General features: G+C 53.8%; 5 protein-coding genes across 5 annotated transcripts; 3 read left to right on the top strand and 2 right to left on the bottom strand.

The window, feature by feature from the left end:
- Nucleotides 1-5,248: 5,248 nt before the first annotated feature.
- On the top strand, nucleotides 5,249-6,385 carry INS49_013564 (uncharacterized protein; the record flags this gene model as incomplete). The annotated part of the gene is made up of 4 exons (XM_043174261.1): nucleotides 5,249-5,282; nucleotides 5,417-5,485; nucleotides 5,607-5,934; nucleotides 6,013-6,385. 4 exons carry the CDS (start codon nucleotides 5,249-5,251, stop codon nucleotides 6,383-6,385), a joined length of 804 nt encoding a protein of 267 aa, XP_043021206.1.
- Nucleotides 6,386-7,666: 1,281 nt separating this feature from the next.
- On the bottom strand, nucleotides 7,667-10,903 carry INS49_013563 (uncharacterized protein; the record flags this gene model as incomplete). The annotated part of the gene is made up of 2 exons (XM_043174260.1): nucleotides 7,667-7,967; nucleotides 8,046-10,903. The coding sequence occupies 2 exons, from the start codon at nucleotides 10,901-10,903 to the stop codon at nucleotides 7,667-7,669; spliced, it is 3,159 nt and encodes a 1,052-aa protein (XP_043021205.1).
- A 2,447-nt stretch (nucleotides 10,904-13,350) lies between these two features.
- Nucleotides 13,351-14,617, top strand: INS49_013562 (uncharacterized protein; the record flags this gene model as incomplete). Its single annotated transcript, XM_043174259.1, has 2 exons — nucleotides 13,351-13,517; nucleotides 14,392-14,617. 2 exons carry the CDS (start codon nucleotides 13,351-13,353, stop codon nucleotides 14,615-14,617), a joined length of 393 nt encoding a protein of 130 aa, XP_043021204.1.
- Nucleotides 14,618-14,679: 62 nt separating this feature from the next.
- INS49_013561 (uncharacterized protein) lies at nucleotides 14,680-17,320 on the bottom strand (the record flags this gene model as incomplete). Its single annotated transcript, XM_043174258.1, has 3 exons — nucleotides 14,680-14,983; nucleotides 15,041-16,828; nucleotides 16,893-17,320. 3 exons carry the CDS (start codon nucleotides 17,318-17,320, stop codon nucleotides 14,680-14,682), a joined length of 2,520 nt encoding a protein of 839 aa, XP_043021203.1.
- A 790-nt stretch (nucleotides 17,321-18,110) lies between these two features.
- Nucleotides 18,111-18,926, top strand: INS49_013560 (uncharacterized protein; the record flags this gene model as incomplete). The annotated part of the gene is made up of 1 exon (XM_043174257.1): nucleotides 18,111-18,926. The coding sequence occupies one exon, from the start codon at nucleotides 18,111-18,113 to the stop codon at nucleotides 18,924-18,926; it is 816 nt and encodes a 271-aa protein (XP_043021202.1).
- Between the last annotated feature and the right edge of the window lie 51 nt (nucleotides 18,927-18,977).

Below are 18,977 nucleotides of genomic sequence, written 5' to 3'. Positions count from 1 at the left end.
TATGTCATTTCGGGTAGGTATGGGACATGGACAACCTGCTTAACGAGGTTAAAAGCAAGGCCAGCTCCAGAGCGCATGATATCCCAGCCATTTCTAGCAGTTCCAGCAACTACATAAGCACCTTTATCTTTGCCTACTTAGCCCATAAATAGGCCGTAGCCCTGGTATTAATTAAGTGACACGTTTGTTCTTGAAGGCATCTCAAGATGCCCATCATTTTGGCACCCATTGACAGGTTCCGAGTCTCTTTCCATACCATACTGGATGCAGTTTCCCATGGTGACCATCGATGGCCTGCTCCTTCAGTTTCGAAGACACAATCAATCAAGAATGTTTTGCAACCCCCGAATGCTCCTTCCGCCTGTGAATGTTGTTCGCCTGTGCTTGGTATGATGTCTCCCTTGCCAGACAGACGATTTCGATTCTTTCCTCTTCTCTTCTCTTCATGCATAGTTACAAGTACGTTGTTCAAAGCCTACTGTTATCGATATTGTATTGTTTTTTTAACGTTGGGTGTTTAAGCGTTTATCACTGTATGAAGGGACTGGATGCATATTACTTAAGAAGCACATGTGTACAGACTAAAAACGAGACCACTTACAAGTAAGTGCCCACCCCTATGCTCTCATCATGTCTGTCCCACGCCCAGTCTCTTTGCACAAGATCCCATCACTCTCCCTGCCAAAGGGCATTTATCTGGACCCGCGTTTCCGGAATCCCCCTATGCTTCTCCACGGACAGATCTCAGCCCAGCCTCTGCCGATTCAGCGGCATCCACACCGCGATTTCTTTGCGCCTAATGATCCTCCGGGCATCATTCCATCTGGGATTGCAGGCCGCTCCATGTGGATCAGTCTTGGAGACACCAGACGCTGCGCCTCTGGACCCCGGATGCCTCCCTTCTTTTCCCCTGGCTCATCACCTCTTCGGTGACCTCGACAGCTTCGCGCCAAATAACGACAGCCAGCCATTTTTCCTTGCGTTTCCTTCCTACGCCTGCACATTGTTCCCCACGATCCCTTCCGCTTCCTCAACTTTGGGCTACCGAGCGCTACAAACTCATCGGCCCCGGAACTTTGCACGACATCCGTCCGGCTCAGCAACATCCTGTTACAACTCAAGGCCATCGTTTCAACATCTGCCGGATCTGCTGTCAACCCTGGATCCTTGCTCATTGCCTTCACTGGAGCTCCATCACGTCCCCTCCCTCACCGTGCAATTCTTGCTGCTGAAATCTGGCTAACGTGGTCTCTAATCTATAGTTTGATTACAAATTGAGAAGTTTGGTAAGCCTCCCTCCACATTCCCATGATCTCTTCCCTCGCTTGACCTATGTTTGAATGATGCTAACATGTTTGTAGCAAGTCAACAACAATCACAGTAAGTAAACCTTCTTTTGACTTCAACACCTGTCTTCTCCGAACTTGCGCCTCAACGCGACGTCTACCCCCAACCGACCACTACCTCAACCAACTCCTACCTCGACCGGATCTCTGCCTCGACCGAATATCTGCCTCCACCAGATCTCGGCCTCCACCGACTTCCACCTCGACACAACTTCCACCCGTATCCGACCGAGCTTATCCCAAACCACTCCCGTCCCAGCTTCTACCTATTTCTCTCGTACTTATATATACATTGAGTGCTGATAAGAGTAAATTAGATGCTGACCGCCGGATACGTTACGCTTACGATAAGGAGGCGTGTGACCCCTTTTGGGGCATGCAGCGGCGCCCCCCCCCCCCGGGGCAAAAAAAAAGACCTGGGGTTCTATTGGGCCTCAAAGAGGCCAATGTCGTTGTCGTTTTGGTCATTGCGGCGATACGACCTGCGTCAGACATACGATTCAGCGAGCCTGGCTCAATCGACTACAGCAGTAGCAAAGGGCACTCACGAAGTTTTCCTGACATCGGCCAAAATGCAATCGATCGGTAGCTTTGTGGAAAGTTGGTGACTCATTTGGTGGATGTTCTCTTCGTCTCTGAATGCCTCGATGATTCGGCTTTCCTGAACTTTATCCTTCATCATTCCATCGCGAATGGGAGAGCAGTGTGTCTTGTCGTTTTCTCAACATGGCAGTCAATGGGGGCCCAGTGAATAGAGAATACGTACTGCGTACGTACGCTGTCTGTCTTTAAAAAAAGAGAACATTTATTCGCACGAAAAGAAACGGATGGTATACGGACACATTACACGCACGCCAAGTGCACTCACACCCAACACACTCACACCCACACCTAACACATCCAGAGCCAAGATACCTATACCCAACATACCCAATTTACATACTCAAGCCTAAATAACTTTACATATTTATATTGAGCGCAGTTATATAAATCAGTTGTGGGTTTGGGAATTGGATGTGGGTATTAAGCTCTGATTAACTGCGGGAATATTATTTAAGAGGTATCTGTGTACCATCCCTTTTCTTCTATGCAAATATCCGTTTTCCTTTAAAAAGGGGTGCCCAGGGCCCCTTCCGCACTCGGACCTTAGTCATACGCCCACTTCGAATACATGTTTGCCAGACCCAGTCTTTCCTGCCACACGCATGCTGGTCTCGTGTGAACGAGTTACTCGCGACTACATGAGATCAATTTACCAATTAGAGAACGACACAAAGGACGGTCTAAGTGAACGAGGACGCGCAGGAAATCGTACATGCAGGTCTGCTCGGGGTTGCTTTACTGTGTGAGCATTTCATAGTCCACATGCTGAGTGATGTGCATCTCCCTTGGCGAGGGCTTGCCTTAAGACTGGTCCACGACCGAACGAGGAGGCAAACAAAACCGTCGGACCGACTTTGTTTCCCTTCAGTAATTGTGAACTTTGATCAGCAATAGGCCTCTGCCAATAAGATTTTGTGAGAAGCTCTTTTTAATGACGGTGGGATACATATATAAAGGTGACCCTTTGCAGTGACTTGCGTGGACTTGACTTCCATCATTCCACCGGCTAGAGTTGCTGTCGGACAGTTTATGTGTATCTGAACACGTTAATCAGGGGAATGTGCCTAAAGGGATATCCCGGCATTAGAAAACTAGCGGTTAGAATAGTGTGCCTCGTCCAAACATACGGAGTTTCTTCTGAATCTCAAGAAAGAGTGGCCTCAAAGGTCAAGATTAAGTCACCAAGTGGCCAACCTCAAGGCTCTTAGACGCTGAGAGGCGGGCGTGAGAGACGAAAATCGTTTATCTTGGCCGGCACACTCCGACAAAGCTCAGCTAGCAGTCTTTGCCTCTCTTGTGTCTCTTTACGGCTGCTGCTACCTCGGACTTGGTAGGCAAAGGGCCTGAGACCCTTGATTGGGCCTTTCGACTGGTGGCGTGACATGCCCAGAATGCAGATGTCCCGCCGGGCGATACGGAGCGTAACCACCAGCCTTTCAGCCTTGCCGACACTTATCGGTTGGGCAAGTAAGATCCACCTTTGGGAATTTTCCCAGCCAGTGGCTCATACCATAGCCTCTCCCAGGTTTCTCAAGTCGTGACGGCGTTCAAGTTCGATCCCCAGTCACTGCACGGTGACTGGCCCATGCTCGAGCCTGTCAACGCGATAGACCTGGCAGCTTCCAGGCTCAAGACTGGCCCATTGAGTCGCATTTCCATCATACAAGCCTCATGTGGTACTCCATGTCCAGGCATGGGTAAAAACATCTAGCTGCACAAAGACTGCGTGCTCCTTGGGCTATCCGCTCGTTAGAGCTGGCGCATCTGCGTGGTGTTTCATCGCGGCAGGTCCTTCCGACGACGGGTCGCTGGTACGCGGCCACATTGCGACGGTGGCATGGGACCGGATCGGCGGGTCGGTCTGTTAAATCATATCTTGCGTTGTGGAAGTCCGTGGGTCAGGAGGTTTGTTTGGATTTATGGGCAAGACCAAAAGAGTATGGACCGCAACAGGATCGACTTGTGGTCACTCGCTCCGAGTGATGGCTTGGCAGGGCTGTCGAGACCGTAGTTTACTGAGCGAGATACGCACACATACGCATGGATGCAAAGGCATGAGGACAGGTGTCTCGTGGTCTTTGGATACCCCGGCAGCAATAGAAGTGGTTATATCATAGCAAAGGGGAAGGAGAGTCAAACATACAGTAGGTAGATAGACAGCTTGAAAGAGGAAGGACGTCGTTGCTGACAGGGAGTTGAGCTGGCCGACAGGGATGCATGTTAGTCGGTGGGGGTGCAGGGATGGGAGCTGCATCCTGCTCTCCCAGCCTCCCTCATTGTCGTTTAGCTAAGCAAATGCCCGGCCGAGAGTGGCTGCTTTGCGGCTACGTCACTCGCTAGACATGCAGGAACCACTTTAAGGTGGGGATGCACCCGCCCGCGCTAGTCCTGATTGGGTTCGGTTGCTGGCCCAACCTCCGGATTTTTGTTTACCGGATCCTGGGGGAGGCTGCTGCTGCTCACCTGTTCCGCGAGCCTCATCCACCTCAATCGGTCATTGAGAATAGATCAGGTACCACCCCTGGCCTGGCCGCAGCCCATCCTGTTGCTACGGACGACCGCGAGGTACATGCAAGCCCACCCCAGGAAGCCAAAAAAGTGGTGGCGCAGGTTTGGGATTGTTCTCTTGGCTGTTGTTGTCGAATGTCAGATCCCGCCCAATTGGCACTACGTAAGGCACATGCGCTCCACCTGCCCTGCCCTGCCGTCCCCCTTCCTGCAGGCTTGCATGCTGGGCCAGAACTACAAGTTACATGGGCCTCACGGGTGCGTTTCCCAGCCATCGCAATACTCGACGCCAGTCCAAGATTGTACATGCGCGAAGCAAGAGGGAATCCTGCATCAGTTTTCCTGCTGTCCTCCTTCTCCCTTTCTCTCTCCATGACAACCACACACACCATACCATACACAATACACTTTCGACTTGCATTCCACCCGCAGCTGTAGTCTCACTGCTATCTCCATCTCCATCTCTCTGCCTCTGCCCTTCTTTGTTCACCTTACCCACAACAAGTAGTGTGGCATATCTAGGACTACAACATTCCAGTCTGCCGCCTGCTACCCACCACCCCTCAAGTCAACAAGCGGCGCCAGGCCGTTCTCCATTCCAGCGCAGGCCTCACCAGGCTCAAAGCGGATCCTGTCCACGGCAACAAGCAGACAGCAACACCGCGAATCCCCACGGCCCTGACAGCACCGTCCGGTCGACTGGCCCGCCAGGGCGCCCTTCGACGTCCCTCCGACTCTCCACGGAGAGGTCGTCTTAGGGATCAGCAGCGGCGGAGGACACAGGCGACAACATGGCGAACGAGAGGTTCAAAGTGGGGTGGTACCGTACGTTCAACCAATTCCGCACCCAGATCCAGCGACAACAACATTCCAGTCCCTCGATGTCTCGGAGGCCACATGGGCGGGCTTGACAGACAGAAGACAAGGCATACAGACTAGCTGCTAACACTGCTCTCCAGGCTTCGTACCATTCCTCGGTTACCACCATGTGTTGATGATATTAATAGCGATAGCAATTATCCTGCTATGTAAGTCCCCGTCCCAGCGTCTCCACAACGACTCCACGCGCGCGCGCAACAGACACACGCACCCCAGATGGGGGAGATCCAAGTAATCCTCACCTTACTGACAATGCCTCTCTCTGTGCAGCCCTCCTCCTCGCAGGATGCTCATCATCGAGCCCGCTCATCCCCGACATCTTCCTGATATCCCTCTACTATGACGACTACACCCCGCGGCCCGACACGGCCCAGGTCAACTACGCCGCCTACTCCTCCATCAAGGGCCTGGCCGGGGACGCCCACCTACAGGCCCGCGTGGGCTACTTCGGCATCTGCATCAACCCGGACGGCGGCAGCTGGCTGTGCTCCAACAACGCCACCTCCCTCGCCCAGGAGGTCTCGGTCGACCAGGACCCCCTGAACCTCATCTGGCTGGCGAGCCAGTTCAAGGACTCGATCGTGTTCCCCTACCTCATGTGAGCATTGACTCCCCTACTTCCATAATTTCTGCCTGCCTGCCAGCCAGTACTGACCGTGCCCTTTCCCCCACTCAGCATCATCGCCATAATCTTCGCCTTCATCTGTTTCCTCCTCCTGGCCACCTTCCCGGGCTGGCACGAGGAGGAGGACAGCGAGGGGTCCGACCGCGAGGTGAAGCCCTTCCCGAGCCGGCCCGTGTCGCAGGTGGCGCTCGCCATCATCTTCATCGCCTCCATCTTCGTGCTCGTGTCGGTCCTGTGGCAGCACACCGCCTCCGTCGCCGCCAGCACCATCGCCGAGGACTTTGGCAACGGCAGCGTAAAGTCCGGCGTCGGCACCAGCGCCATGGTTCTGGGGTGGTTCTCCTTCACGCTGCTCATCATCGTCACCATCGGCCTGCTCGTCATGATCCTGAGCATAAGGGTGCTGAGCCAGCTGGCCGACTAGGCCGAGCCCCCCGCCTCTTTGTAGAAAAGGATTTTTTCTTGAGGGAGCAGGGGGTGTCGGGACGAGGGCACAATTTGGAAAGAAGAGATGTTACGATGATGGAAATGATATGATAGACACGGGTACGAAATGGGGAAAATACCTCTGGAAAAAGAAAAACAAATATGAGCAGAATCGTCCAACGTACGAATGGAAAGGGAATATGCCCACCCTCGCCATCGCCACCATATTCCGTCCACGCCAATGACGAACCGGCGATCACGAAACCCTCCTCCAGCCTCCTATACGCCCAATGCGGTATATATAATGAAAGGGACGGGAAGACGACGATGATGACAGGGCCCGGCCGCCGGGGAGGCCAGGGAATGGAATGGCAGGGCAGGATTTGGAACAGGCGGGCGGCGGTATGCAAAGGAATATGTACATGCAAATCTGGCTCTCTCTCTCTCTCTCTCTCTCTACCTCTCACCTTCTCTCCGGATCTCCGCCACCAATCACCGCCACACAAACATCCCATCTCGAAATAATCCGACCAAAACGAGGAGAGAGACGGACAGAGACGGACAGAGAAAGGCACAGCAGGGTGAGGGGAGAAGGGAGAAGCCCAAAGAAAGCAAGCAAGCATTTGGGAAACGGAGTTCTTTATATCCATCCACAAGGAGGGGAGGTCGGCCTTCGATGGTTTGGTCTTGTTGCGGCCCAAAAAGAAGGAAGACAGACGCCCCTTTTTGTTTCTATTGTCACTTAATTCAGTTTATTGCGCACTTGTTCTTGTGTGGTCATTTTTTCTGCTTTTCTTCTTCTCTTATATTTGCATTCCCGTACTTGTAGCTGCCCTCGAGCAGCAGTGTTTTATTGCGCATAGGTCATAGGAAATAGAGAGAGAAAAGGATACCTGCTGCTGTCAGTCGACGGGCGGATAATTACCGTTGGCGAGCAGACACCTGAAATGAAAAACAAACTTGAGCATCAATGAAACAAACACACTGTCCCAGGCCCATACCGTCACGATTTGTGCATGTTGCATTCTGTTAAAGGAAATAGGACTCGTGAGTCTCTAATATTAGAGATTTAGAGATACTCTGTTTAGGAATTCTAGGTATGCCATGCTTTCATGGTGCATGATTTCGCCCCCAAATGACAAAGGGGTTGGCGGTACCGCCGCCTATCCATGATATGCAATGCCTGTTTTGTTGTTGATACGCCAAACTCCATCCCATGCTCGCTTGCCCAAGCCATACATGAAAAAATTTCAGGGACCTCAGATACACGGAAGAATCCTCATCGAGGCCGTGGGAAGGGGTGGGCCTCGGTGTTCAACACCCAGTCGTCCAGGCTGATGAGGTCAGTATCCGAGTACAGAAGGTAATAGTACTTGAGCGTCTCCGCCAGCCAGAAGCTCTCCATGGAGTCGATGGGTGTGGTGGTGCCGTCCTTGTTGTTGACCCCGTCGACGGCTACGTTGGCGACCTGGCTGCGCGTGTGTTTGGCGACCGCCTGCCACATCTTCCATCCCTTCTCCTGCCAAATGGGGTCGCCTGTAATCCGGTACATGTACCAGACGGACTCGATCGCCTCGGGCCTGCATTGGGAGGACAAAATCATTAGTTCAGTGGTCCAGAAAGAAACCAAGCCGAGGACTGGGGGAGTGCTAGCTTACCGCAGAATGTATCTCTTATCACCAATCCGCGTGAAACCTGGGGGAAGGCCCTCGCTCACGATCAGATTCTGCACAAACTCCTCATGAGTATCAGGCTTGACTGGTCGTGGGGGTAGGTTGATGACAGCCTGATCGATGGGCACCTGACCCACTGTCCCACCAAAGGCTCCTGAATCCGAAGTACGGCCCGTGGTCTCGTCGTAGCGGTTGAGTTCCGCCTCGAGCTTCTTCATCTTCTGCTTGATGGCCTGCTGGTCCAGCGTTGCCGGGTCCACGGTCAAAGCGGGCGGCACGTCGTCGGATGCGTCAGGCGTTGGCAAAAAAGATGCCTCCTCGTCAAGGTCACGCTTGTGCACCGCAGGCCGAGATGCGATGTCGTCATAACGCCTAGGAGAGCCGTCTGCGTTGCTTGCTGGGCTACTGCTGCCGACACGGTTCGCCCCGCTGTACCCAGCTGGCACTCCTGGCTCCTGAGAAGTCTGTCCCGTCTTCGGTCTTGTCTCACCAGGATACGGGTATGGGGTCTTTCGGGCCGATTCTTCTGCTGCTTGGAGTCTCTCGGCTTCTGTGCGCAAGGCTTGCTGTTTCTCAGTCTCCCAGAGCCGGACACGCTCGTGATAGTTCTCCATCTGCTGAACCCTCCATTCGGGGTTTGGGTCCAAATATTCATCGGTCCATAATGTTTCGTTCCATTGGCAGTTCTCAGCATCGCTGCAAGGAGCAACATGAGAGTACTCAGGCATGATTCCGCTCGGCATCACGGCGTATGCCCAGACACATCCGTCGGTGAGACGCTTGCCGATTTCCAAGTCCTCAGGTGAATCGAAGATTTTTGCGCCGAGGCCGAACATGCCGCCCAGAAAACACGTTAGATGGGTGATTTCGTACTCGTACGCCATTCTCTCCGACAGACTCAAGTCGTTGCCGCTGGAGATTCTAACCTTGGCGGAGAACAGAATATCGGGCTCATCCGGAACCATGGGACGGAATAGGAGCCACTTCTTGACTGCTGCCACCGTCTTTTCATGCAGCGTGCGGTACTTGGGCTCGAGTCCGCCCAAGAGAAGATATTGCTTTGGGAAATACTCGTAGGCAGAGTCCTGTGATCCGCCCATAGAGAACGACTCCATACCCGGTGCCGCAGTGAGATTTGAAGCCACACAGTCCCAATCAGCAGGCAGACCATTCGCCGCGAGCGGCTCAGCTGGCTCATGACTCTGGAAGCGAGTACTAGAAGCTGCTGTATGTGGAGGGGTCATGTCCGGCACCTGGCCCGGCTGTCGAGAAGGTCCCTCCAATTGTGCATTGTCGTCGCCAACTTGACGTTTCTCAACATTCCTAAAGCCACCAACGTCGGGGCTTCCCCCGCCGCCCGGTTTCACCTGGAACTCTACGCTGGGCCTCCCCTGGGTCGACGCATCGGTCGCGCCTGAGCTTCCAGCCGCCGGTGGAACGTATCCCTGGGGTTCCTCAAGAACAGCGGTCTCCGCCTGCAGCTGAGCTTTGAGGCTAGCCTCCTTGATCGCTGCGGTAGCTGATGCATTGCATCCAGACGTGTCCACGTTCTCGGGGAAGATACCAGGGAGTGTTGGGGCTGTCTCGTCGTCGCGATTTTGCCACTCTTCCAGTGCATCTGTAATACGAGCAATAGCATCGTAGTACTTGTCTTTTCCGGTTAGCTGGGCTAGCCTCGTGAACTCCATGGACAACGTGCCGAGCTCTGCTATGCCAGCACGTGTGCTACCCCGTTTTGGCTGAGAGGCGTACGCCGGCTTCCACTTGTAGTACAGTACGGGCATCCTGTTGGGCGTATCGAAAATACCCATCAAGACCTCGGCAAGCTCGACAGCCTTCTTCAGAAGAAGTGGATAGTCGCCCTTGTGGCCACCACTGACGTCGTATGCCGCAAGAAGACCCCCCAAATACCGGATTGTAGTTTCGAAAACAGGGATCTCGTTACGATGCGGGGTCGTTGTGAAGTCGATGTCCTTCAATCCCTTGTACGCCGAGTCGAATTCCTCCTTCAGGCCCATGATCCAGAGCGTGTCCATGGCGTCCACGAGAGTAGCCGCCCAGCCGCAAAAGGGGTCCTTGAAAGACTTCTCAATGGGTACGAGCTCGTCGTGGCCAAAGGCGAACTTCTCGTAGCCCTCCCATGCGCGCTTCATCTCCGCCTTGACCTGCGCCAGGCGGTCCTCGCGCTTCGCCTTCGTGTCGACGCTCTCAGAGCCGAAGTTATACTGCACCCTGGGGACAGACTTTGGCTTGCCGGTGGGAAGAGGAATCAGAGAATCTTCGGGGACTGGGAACCACTCTGGTTGCTTTTCCCAATAAATGGTGGTTGATGTGGTGGTGGCGGCCACAGGACTGTCTGGGTACCTGCCCGGCGGGTCTTGGATGTGTAGAGGCTCGTCAACCGCGTGTGGGTAGGTGTCCCCAACCTTGCCAGGTCGTCGATCAGGGATGAGAGGGGTGGGCGGCTCGGTCGTGGCAGGCGGCTCCTGTGCTGGGCGGTTCCCTTGGTCAAGCGGTGCGAGGGGCTCCTCCACGGTGGGAGCAGGTGGCAAGGCAAAGCCATCCTTTACTTCAGTTGTGGTCTTGAGTTTGGGTATCTTGACCTTTTCCTCTGCATCATCTGCGGCAAAAGTGTCCTCGACAACTGGTGGGGGTTTCTCGGCGAGTGGCTTCTGCACCTGGTCCCGCTCGGCAGCCTGAGGCTGTGGGTTGGGTTGCACGGCGGCTTGCTGGTAGTCGAAATTACTATTGTCCCAAGCCGAGTTGACAGAGACTCGGTAGAGCAAGAAGACGAAGACGAAGGCGCACGCGACGAAGACGCGGTATCTCCTAAGACGAAGCATCTTGTAAAGCTGGCGACTGGATGTCGCGATCGTCACCAGGACAAAAGAGGGGAGGCCGTTTTGGGGCGCTCAAGGACGTTGCGACAGGTGTCGCGCAGGTTCGTAGTCAGGATATAAAATATGACATGTCAGGTGGGAGAGCAGTGGGAGCAAAGGAGTGGCCACTTTGGGTTCGCAGGAAGCTATACGGCGAGGTTGCGATCAAAAGGTGTTATGTGAGCGAAAGGAGCTGGGCGAGGCCGACGATCATGTTGTTGGCCGCAGGGAAGAGGTGCGGATCGCAAGTCGCGGGTCGCGGGTCGCAGTCGCAAGCAAGACGCAAGCAAGTCGAAGTCGGGCAGGCACAAGCTGCTACTTTCGAGCTTGGATACTGTGGTCTCGGTTGTCAGGTCAGGAAAGAATGAGGGGAGGAAGAAGGAGAGACGGCGACATGGACATGGCGAATGCGATAGGAGAAACAAGAACAGTCGCGAGACAAGGGAGCAGCAGGCATGATGAGATGGATGGGCGGGCAGGTGGGTGGATGGATTCGGTTCGGGGATGGAGCCAAGGCAAACGAGGCCTGCTCCTGCATGCTGCGGCACTGTATCTAGACTGGACAGACAGAGACAGCGCTGGGGGGTTGGGCTCCGTGCTGGCCTTGGCACCGTCTCACAAGGGAAAGAGCTGGGGTGAACGGACACACCTTGACTTGGACGACTAAGCATTCACTAGGAAGGAGTGGCGTTGATTAGTATTGATATTGGGTTGGGTTACCAAGGCAAGGAAAGCCAAGTCAACTCAAGGCAAGTCAAGGCAAGGCACGCGACCTGTGTTACCGAGGCCTAGACCCAGGCTTGCGCCTGTGCCTGTGTTTCTGCGTGCATACCTGGTTACGTAGACTGGTGTTTCCAGATGGGTTGCATGGCATGTCTGGCGACAGTCTCCACGATCATGCATACGTACTGTGTAGAAAGGTGGTTCTGCTACAGTGAGCAAAATAGTGTCAACGGTCAAGACCGACAGGCTGTGGGCCAGCCAATCTCTAAAGACAAAGGCGAAGGTCCAAGCAGAGCCAAAAGAGGGCACGAGCAGACACAGGAGCACAGCTGAGAAACGAGAGTGCCGCAGCTGCACGGCGGCAGGCGGGACAGAGCTGCTGGGCGGAGAACCAGGACCGTTTTGTTCCTCCCGGTCTAGCCCCATGTGGATCGCGCCTCCCCCCTCCCCCCCCCCCCGAAATGGCAAGTCGAAATAACGAGCCCAAACGAGCAGGCGGGCACCGACACGACGGAAACACGGATACTTGGGAGCAGGAGCGAGTGGCCTGGGCGGCCGGGCTGGAAGAGTGGCTCTTGCCCTCCACTGTTTAAGCTTGTAATTTGGCTCAACGCACGAGGATAATCAATCCTCATACGGTCAGCTGCCATCAATCAATCTGGCGTATATCATCGATGTATGCTGCATACGAGAGCGGAGGCCATACAATAGATTATGGCACGAACGGGCCACGTAGTACACTGTGACTGATGACCACCCTCGGATGCCACCTTCCGCCTTTCTCTGCCCGCCTGCTTGCCAGTCCCGAAAATCTGGATTTGGGCATCCTGCTCTCGACCTCGACCTCGATCTCGACCTCGACCTCGACGTCGTCAACCTCGGCAGTCGCCCGTCGACTCTGTTTCGCCGAAGTCGTACAGCTTCACACCTGTCCACTCACCACATATAATATCATCAACATCAGCTTCTCAGCTCGCATCGCACCCGGACCGTCACCGAGTAAACACACCATATCCCCATGCTTGGCAAATTGTCACAGGGCCCATCTGCCCCTCCAGATCCTGTAGCACTAGCAGACTACCGAGCAGCCTATTCAGCCCGCCGTGGCCCCCATGGCTCCACAGCATTTTATTTTAGTTTAGGGGTCCAACGGCCCCCTCCCCTCCCCATCCTCTCCTCCTTTGTTCCATCGCTTCCTACCGCCGCCTGCCCGGACGGCGGCTCATCTCCGGCTGACACCTTTCCCATTTGATTGATTGACTACCCACCAATGCACGGCGCAACAATACCTTCGCAACCTGCTTCCGGCCGTCAAGTGGGTGGGTGGCTCTCGGCGGGGCGGCAGTCGCCTGACTCCAGCCCACGAACCAACGGCCGTCTTTTGGTAGTATTATCGACGTCGTGCCTCAGGACGGCATGGGCCCGGGTTCAGCTACAATTCCGCGGCGGCAAAGAATTCCCCGAGCAGGCGTGCATAGGACGGAAAGAGTTTTGTATGCGCCGCCACGTGATCGTCTCCTGGCCGTCTTTGTAACACCGTGCTGCCACGACTGATAACCGCTGTTTTGCTGACCAGAGAACCTCAAGCCTGTGAACAGCCATCTCGTAACCTTGACTGTACTCCCGCCTCCAGGTCGAGCACGGCGGCGACGCATTTAGCATCAGGCCTGGCGGTTGGATTACCCGCCATGAGAGCCATCAGCGGGCCCAATGGCTTCCAGACAAGTTTCGTGACAGTAGAACTCAGCGGGGCGTCTGTGGTGGTCGCTTTGACGTTATCGTCCAGCTCGCGATACTCCACAATAGCCGGCCGGAGAGGGCCCGATTTGCCACGCGAGTTCATCGGTTCTATCAGGTGCCAGGTTTCGGATCTGTGAAGGAAGGAATGCAGTCCCGGTCGGACTACTTTCCCGTGCAGCGGGACGGCTGTCATGCACTGTCTGTCCCAAGCAAAGTGATGCCCCCCCCTGTCGTTTTGACTCACGCTCCCCCCTCTGCACAGAAAAAAAAAAGCCCTTCGCGCGTGCGCCCGCGCAGCGTTAACGCATATCAAGCCCTCCTCCAACCAAGCGCGCTCACGCAGTATTTTCATACCTTCTGCATACCTTCTTTATACCTTCTTTATACTTAATATAAATTTTTATTTTTTTTACCTCTTTTATAAGTATTTATTTTATTATTAAGTATTAAAATAGCTTATGAAAATAATTATAAAAGAAATGATTAAAGAAACTAAGATAATTAAAGATTAAAGGAAGGGGTGCATATGCTGCGTGGGCGCGCGCGCGGAGGGCTGTATTTTTTCTGTGCAGAGGGGGGAGCGTGAGTCAAAACGACAGGGGGGGGCATCACTTTGCTTGGGACAGACAGCAGGACCCACAAACATGCAGCCGCCCTGAAAGATCTCGAATGCGCGGTCGCTGGCACTGAGCAGAGTTATGTTGGCCGGCACTGGATTTCACTGTTGCGGATCGTCCCTCATATTGGAAGCAACTGGCAACGAGACCTAGCCCGCTTTCCACGAAGGCATGCTCCGGTGCTATCTTCCGGTGCCGCCTTGATGTATAGCGTGCTCTGCCGTCGCGCTTGTAGGAGTGGAAACCTTGCGCGATGCCTCGACACTAATGCGGTCCACCTGGACCAACAGTCAATATCAACCACCGTCATATAATAATCCGCCTCCGCCGGATTCCCTCTTGTGATCTTGATGTCTTCCGTACACCTTCCAGCGAGCTGGGCATAAACCTGAGCATCTACAAGAAAATGCCCGTCGCAAAGGGAACCATCCTCGTCACGGGGGCCAACGGTGGCCTCGGCAGTGCCATAGCAGAACAGATCGCTTCCAAGGCCGAGCTTTCCGCCTACCACGGGCTCTACACCGTCCGCGACGCGGAACACGCGCCGGCGCTCACCTCCGCACGACGTCTTGTCCCTCGGTCTGACGAAGCTCGATAATGTTCGCAAGGTGGCGGAGGAGATCAACGTGAGTTTACTGAGCTCGATCACATATGGCCCCATCAAGCAACTTCCACAACGCCAGGGTCGTCCCTGCCTTGACCATTGGACGCCTGATCCGCAGCCAGAATCGCATGTGCGGCTCGCAGTTGGGACGCCATCACCGCTGCGGACGGTCTCTTCCATTCATCGATCTCGAAGCATGACTCGATGGTGTCAACCAACTGACCAAGTGCCTTTGGCAGAGGCGGATCCAGCACTGCTATTCTGTGACGCAGCGTCTTGAACTGCCTGGATACAGGCGGACTTATGGCTATCTCGCCATTTTTCACTTCGAAGAAGGTCCCGTGGCGTGTTTGTTTGTATCTGAAGATTGTCAGTGGATGTAAACCGTTTGAGAGTGATCTCGTGAGTCTTGCGCACCGTGATCGCTTAAACGCCTCGAGCATTTTCCTCCCACCAGTTAGCCAGCAAGCGAACTCCATCAGCACACACCCGAACGACCATATGTCGTAAGCGGAAGACAGACGATGGCCCGGGTGGTGGTGCTTGAGCTCTGGTGCTCCATATGTTTCGGTACCACCTCGCCGTGTCGCAGGGCTGGTCAGGCCGATGCTTGAATTGTGGACCTTAGCGAGTCCAAGGTCAGAGATCACCAAAATGCCCCTTCCTTTGCTGTCGCCAGATTCTTTGAACCACAGGACATTCTCTGGTTTTATGTCGCCATGGCGGTAATTACTGGTATCAGCCGGTTCCGAGAACATCCACTCGGCTCCGGTGTTACCCTGGAGCTTGGAGGCGGAGTGGATAGACTCGAGGGCTTCAGGAATTCCCACCAATTGTTCAAATGCCCAGCGGTGGAGATCTGATCGAGCTTCGGATTCTTGAATTTCGGCCGGGGATGGATGGCATCTCCAGTAGTCTTGCAAATGACACTCGGCCCAGGGGAAGAGAAGATAGTAATTACCGCGCCAGTGGTAAGTTGCGAGGAGTGTGACGATATGGGGGTGTCCCGGGTTTGATAAGGCCTTCAGAACCTCAGCTTCTCTTTCGAACTCGGCCCTTGAAGAGCCATGAAGTTGTTTGACAGCAAAACAACCAGTGGGGAGCCTGCCGTCCGAGTTGTCGTCTCGAATACCCAAAATGTTCGAGTGTGTATGGTCTAATGCGACCTTGAACACAGAGCTAAAGCCACCGTTTACTCGATTTCCGGGTGCTGAGGTCTCAGTGAACGGCAAAGTGGCCTGAGATGGGAAATCGAAGTGATATGGCTGGTGTAGAGTGTTCAGTCCAACTTGGATTAGATTCATCGGTCCACTTCTCGACAATTCGGGTGATGCGAATCGCGCCAGAATGCTAAAACTGTCATACGATCCGTCTCTCAGCTTGTTGACCACGTATTCCAGGAATCCCAGAGTGAGTGGGAATCGGTGCTCATCAAGTTGGCCACCTGTTTGGATGGCGGCGCTGATACGGACAACTCCGCAGTATGAACCGAAGTCAACACCCGCATCTAGAAGCACACGGTCTCTTGTGTGTAGTATTGCTTCCTGTGACTTATCGAAGTGATCCGATGGTTCTCGAACGACGAGTTCGGTGGAGGCTGTGCCGATTCCCTCAACGACAACTGAGACCACGGGATTTTTGTGTAGAAGCTTGTCCTTGTTGTATTCTAGACCGATGCGTGCCCTTTCGTCAAGAGATGAGGTGGTTGTAGCCAGCGTTGATCTGGTCGGATTCGCAGTTGACGACTCTCCGGTTTGCTCATGCCAACTGCTCGCCGATGTCTCGAGCGTTGGCGAAGGGCGACTGAAGGCTGTAGCGTAAGAACACTCTGGCATCGGAGGCTCCTTGATATTGTCTGATTCCGGACCAGAGAGATCAAAATCTCTGAATGAGCTTGCACAGTCACCTTCGCTGGCAATTGCGCTGTTGGAAGAGACGGACATGATGGAGGCAGTCCCACCGCTATTGGACCCATTCTCATCTTCGAGTACAGTGCTCACTTCCCGGATCCAGGAAGATTCGAATGCGCGACGGTAAACTTTGGACTCTAACAACACAGAGTCGAAAGAGAACTTGGTGAATTCATCCTCTCTGCAGAGCTTGGACGAAGAAATGGTCAACTTGGCGGACATGGATGATGCTGTCTCAAACACTTCTCTGCTAGATTCTTTCTCCAGCACCGTTGTCCTCTCATCATTTGAGTGTCTGTTCATCAGTGGCTTAGCTCGAGATGTCTCCCATCGGCGGTCGGCGGAAGGGTTCGGCCTACAGTTGAGCAACTTGGAGTAATAGCATTAATGCTTGCGTTTGTACTACCAAAGTGGCACCCCATTCTCTGACTTGGGCTGATTTACGCAGATGCCTTAATTTTGCCCTGCTCTTTGATGTTTCAGCGTCCGTCCTGACCGAATGGACATGATCTTGTATTTGCCCGGCGATGGTATCGACTGCGGATATTGAGTCACTGAGGTGTGACTCGAATGAGGACGGGAAGGTCTGAGGCCGCTGATTATAGATAGAACATATCTCTCTAATCGCCAGATCGATGGTGCTGGTCTGCTGAGAAATGCTGTCGATATGGTCAAGGGCACCGCTAAATTCCATTTGCAAGTGCCGACAGCCCATGCCAACTTTAGTCGTGATCTCTGCCACGCTCAGCGCGCTGGCGATGAGCCCAAACATCGTAATTGGGTCCATATTGGGAGATAGACACCCGTCGAGGACCCAACGCCGGATGGTGTGTCGGCTATGTCAATGTTGAAAGAATGGAAGCAGCCAGACTTGGGACAGCATGAAGATCAAAGCTCTGGACCGTGCTCGCGCTGGCAGGTGGGCAGCAACAGGATTCGACGGCGATCTCTTTGCTGCGCCCACCTGCAGGTCTAAACAAGGCAGATTCGATGCAGTATCAGCTGCATGACACCAATCGGGAGGTTTGAAGGGTGGGACGAGCCTGTGGCGCAGCGTCATCTTTCAACCACTCTGGGCATGTGAGTGGCTGAACACAAACATGTAGAACGCTGTTGAGGCCTCGGGAATGCAGTTGTACCTCAATGTGAACGATCATATTATTCATCATATACATATTCTTACTACCTTATTTTTGGCCCAACCTGTCTTGAGATTTTCTCTGCCCTCAAACAAAACCACGAGGGCCGCGAATAGATACGGCCGGCCATGGCTGGATGCCCTCGGCAGGTTAGGCGAAAGGTAGCAGCGAGACGAATATCAAGAGTCCAGTTATAACCAACTCAGCCCTGACAGGATGAGGAGATCTAATATGAGTTTGCGAGGCCCTTATAGCCGAATGCAATATTACCTTGAAGTCGAGTGGGGACAAATATATATGGGCCACGGTGTCACACGAGCAAGCCACCGTGATTACATGTCCTTCCTGTGCGCTTACCCCGCGTTTTCCCGGTCAACTTGCCCGGCGGAATCGCTACAACGACGGTCTTCCCAGGGACTCGACAGGCTGATTACCACCATGGCAACGTGTTTGTTCAATCTCCCTCTCGAGTTGCGAGAGAAAATATACTCGGAGCTCCTTGTTGTCCCAGGACCTATAGTTTTTGAACCAGACGACGGTAACCCCTGCCCACCTGTAGGGTCCCAAAGACGCGGGCTCTATCCTGCAATCCTTCGCGTTAACAAGAAGGCTTACCGCGAAGCCAGCCGACTGTTCTACTCGAAAAATCGCTTCGAAGTCCCCAACGTCATAGGGTCTCCTGGATTCCCTGAAATCGCTTCAGTCGCCTTGTTCCTCAGTCAGATCGGTTGCCAAGCAAGTCTCATTCGCTACATCTGTATCGATTTCCCTCGCTGGGACTTTGATGATCAGCCTGAAGGAGGAAGCTTCCACCCAGGCGACATTCGGAACCTCGAGCTTGTTCGGGCCAGTTGCCAAAATATCAGGGTTCTTGAATTATCACTGGACACTGGGCAAAACTCGATTCTCGACGAACCAGTAACACCAGAGACACTCGATTCGATCGATGTGGCAACCAGAGATGTTCTATCACCGAAAGAGATTGTGGTCCGTATCCAGGTCTATGGTGAAGATGATATATGTGACAGTGTGACGAGGATGCGCAGTTATGGATGGACGGTCGAGGTCACCAAACGAGAACCTGTGAAGGAAACTTGGGAATACGATGAGCACGGAATCGAATTTGACAATGGAGATGACTACTGGGATTACGTGAACATGATAGAGAAGGAACGAGAAGAAAAGGAATGGCTGGAGGATTATTGGGAAAAGAGAAACGACCCCTGGCGCAAAAATGATTCGGATTATGATTGAAAGGTGAGCCCATAACACTCGCTTACACCCACGGGTTTAAACAGCTCACGA

This window comes from Diaporthe citri, assembly GCF_014595645.1.
Source record: "Diaporthe citri strain NFHF-8-4 chromosome Unknown scaffold_7, whole genome shotgun sequence".
Classification (NCBI taxonomy): Eukaryota; Fungi; Ascomycota; class Sordariomycetes; order Diaporthales; family Diaporthaceae; genus Diaporthe; species Diaporthe citri.
The sequence above is the reverse complement of the archived record's forward strand: the minus strand, read 5'-3'. Positions and strand labels throughout refer to the sequence as shown.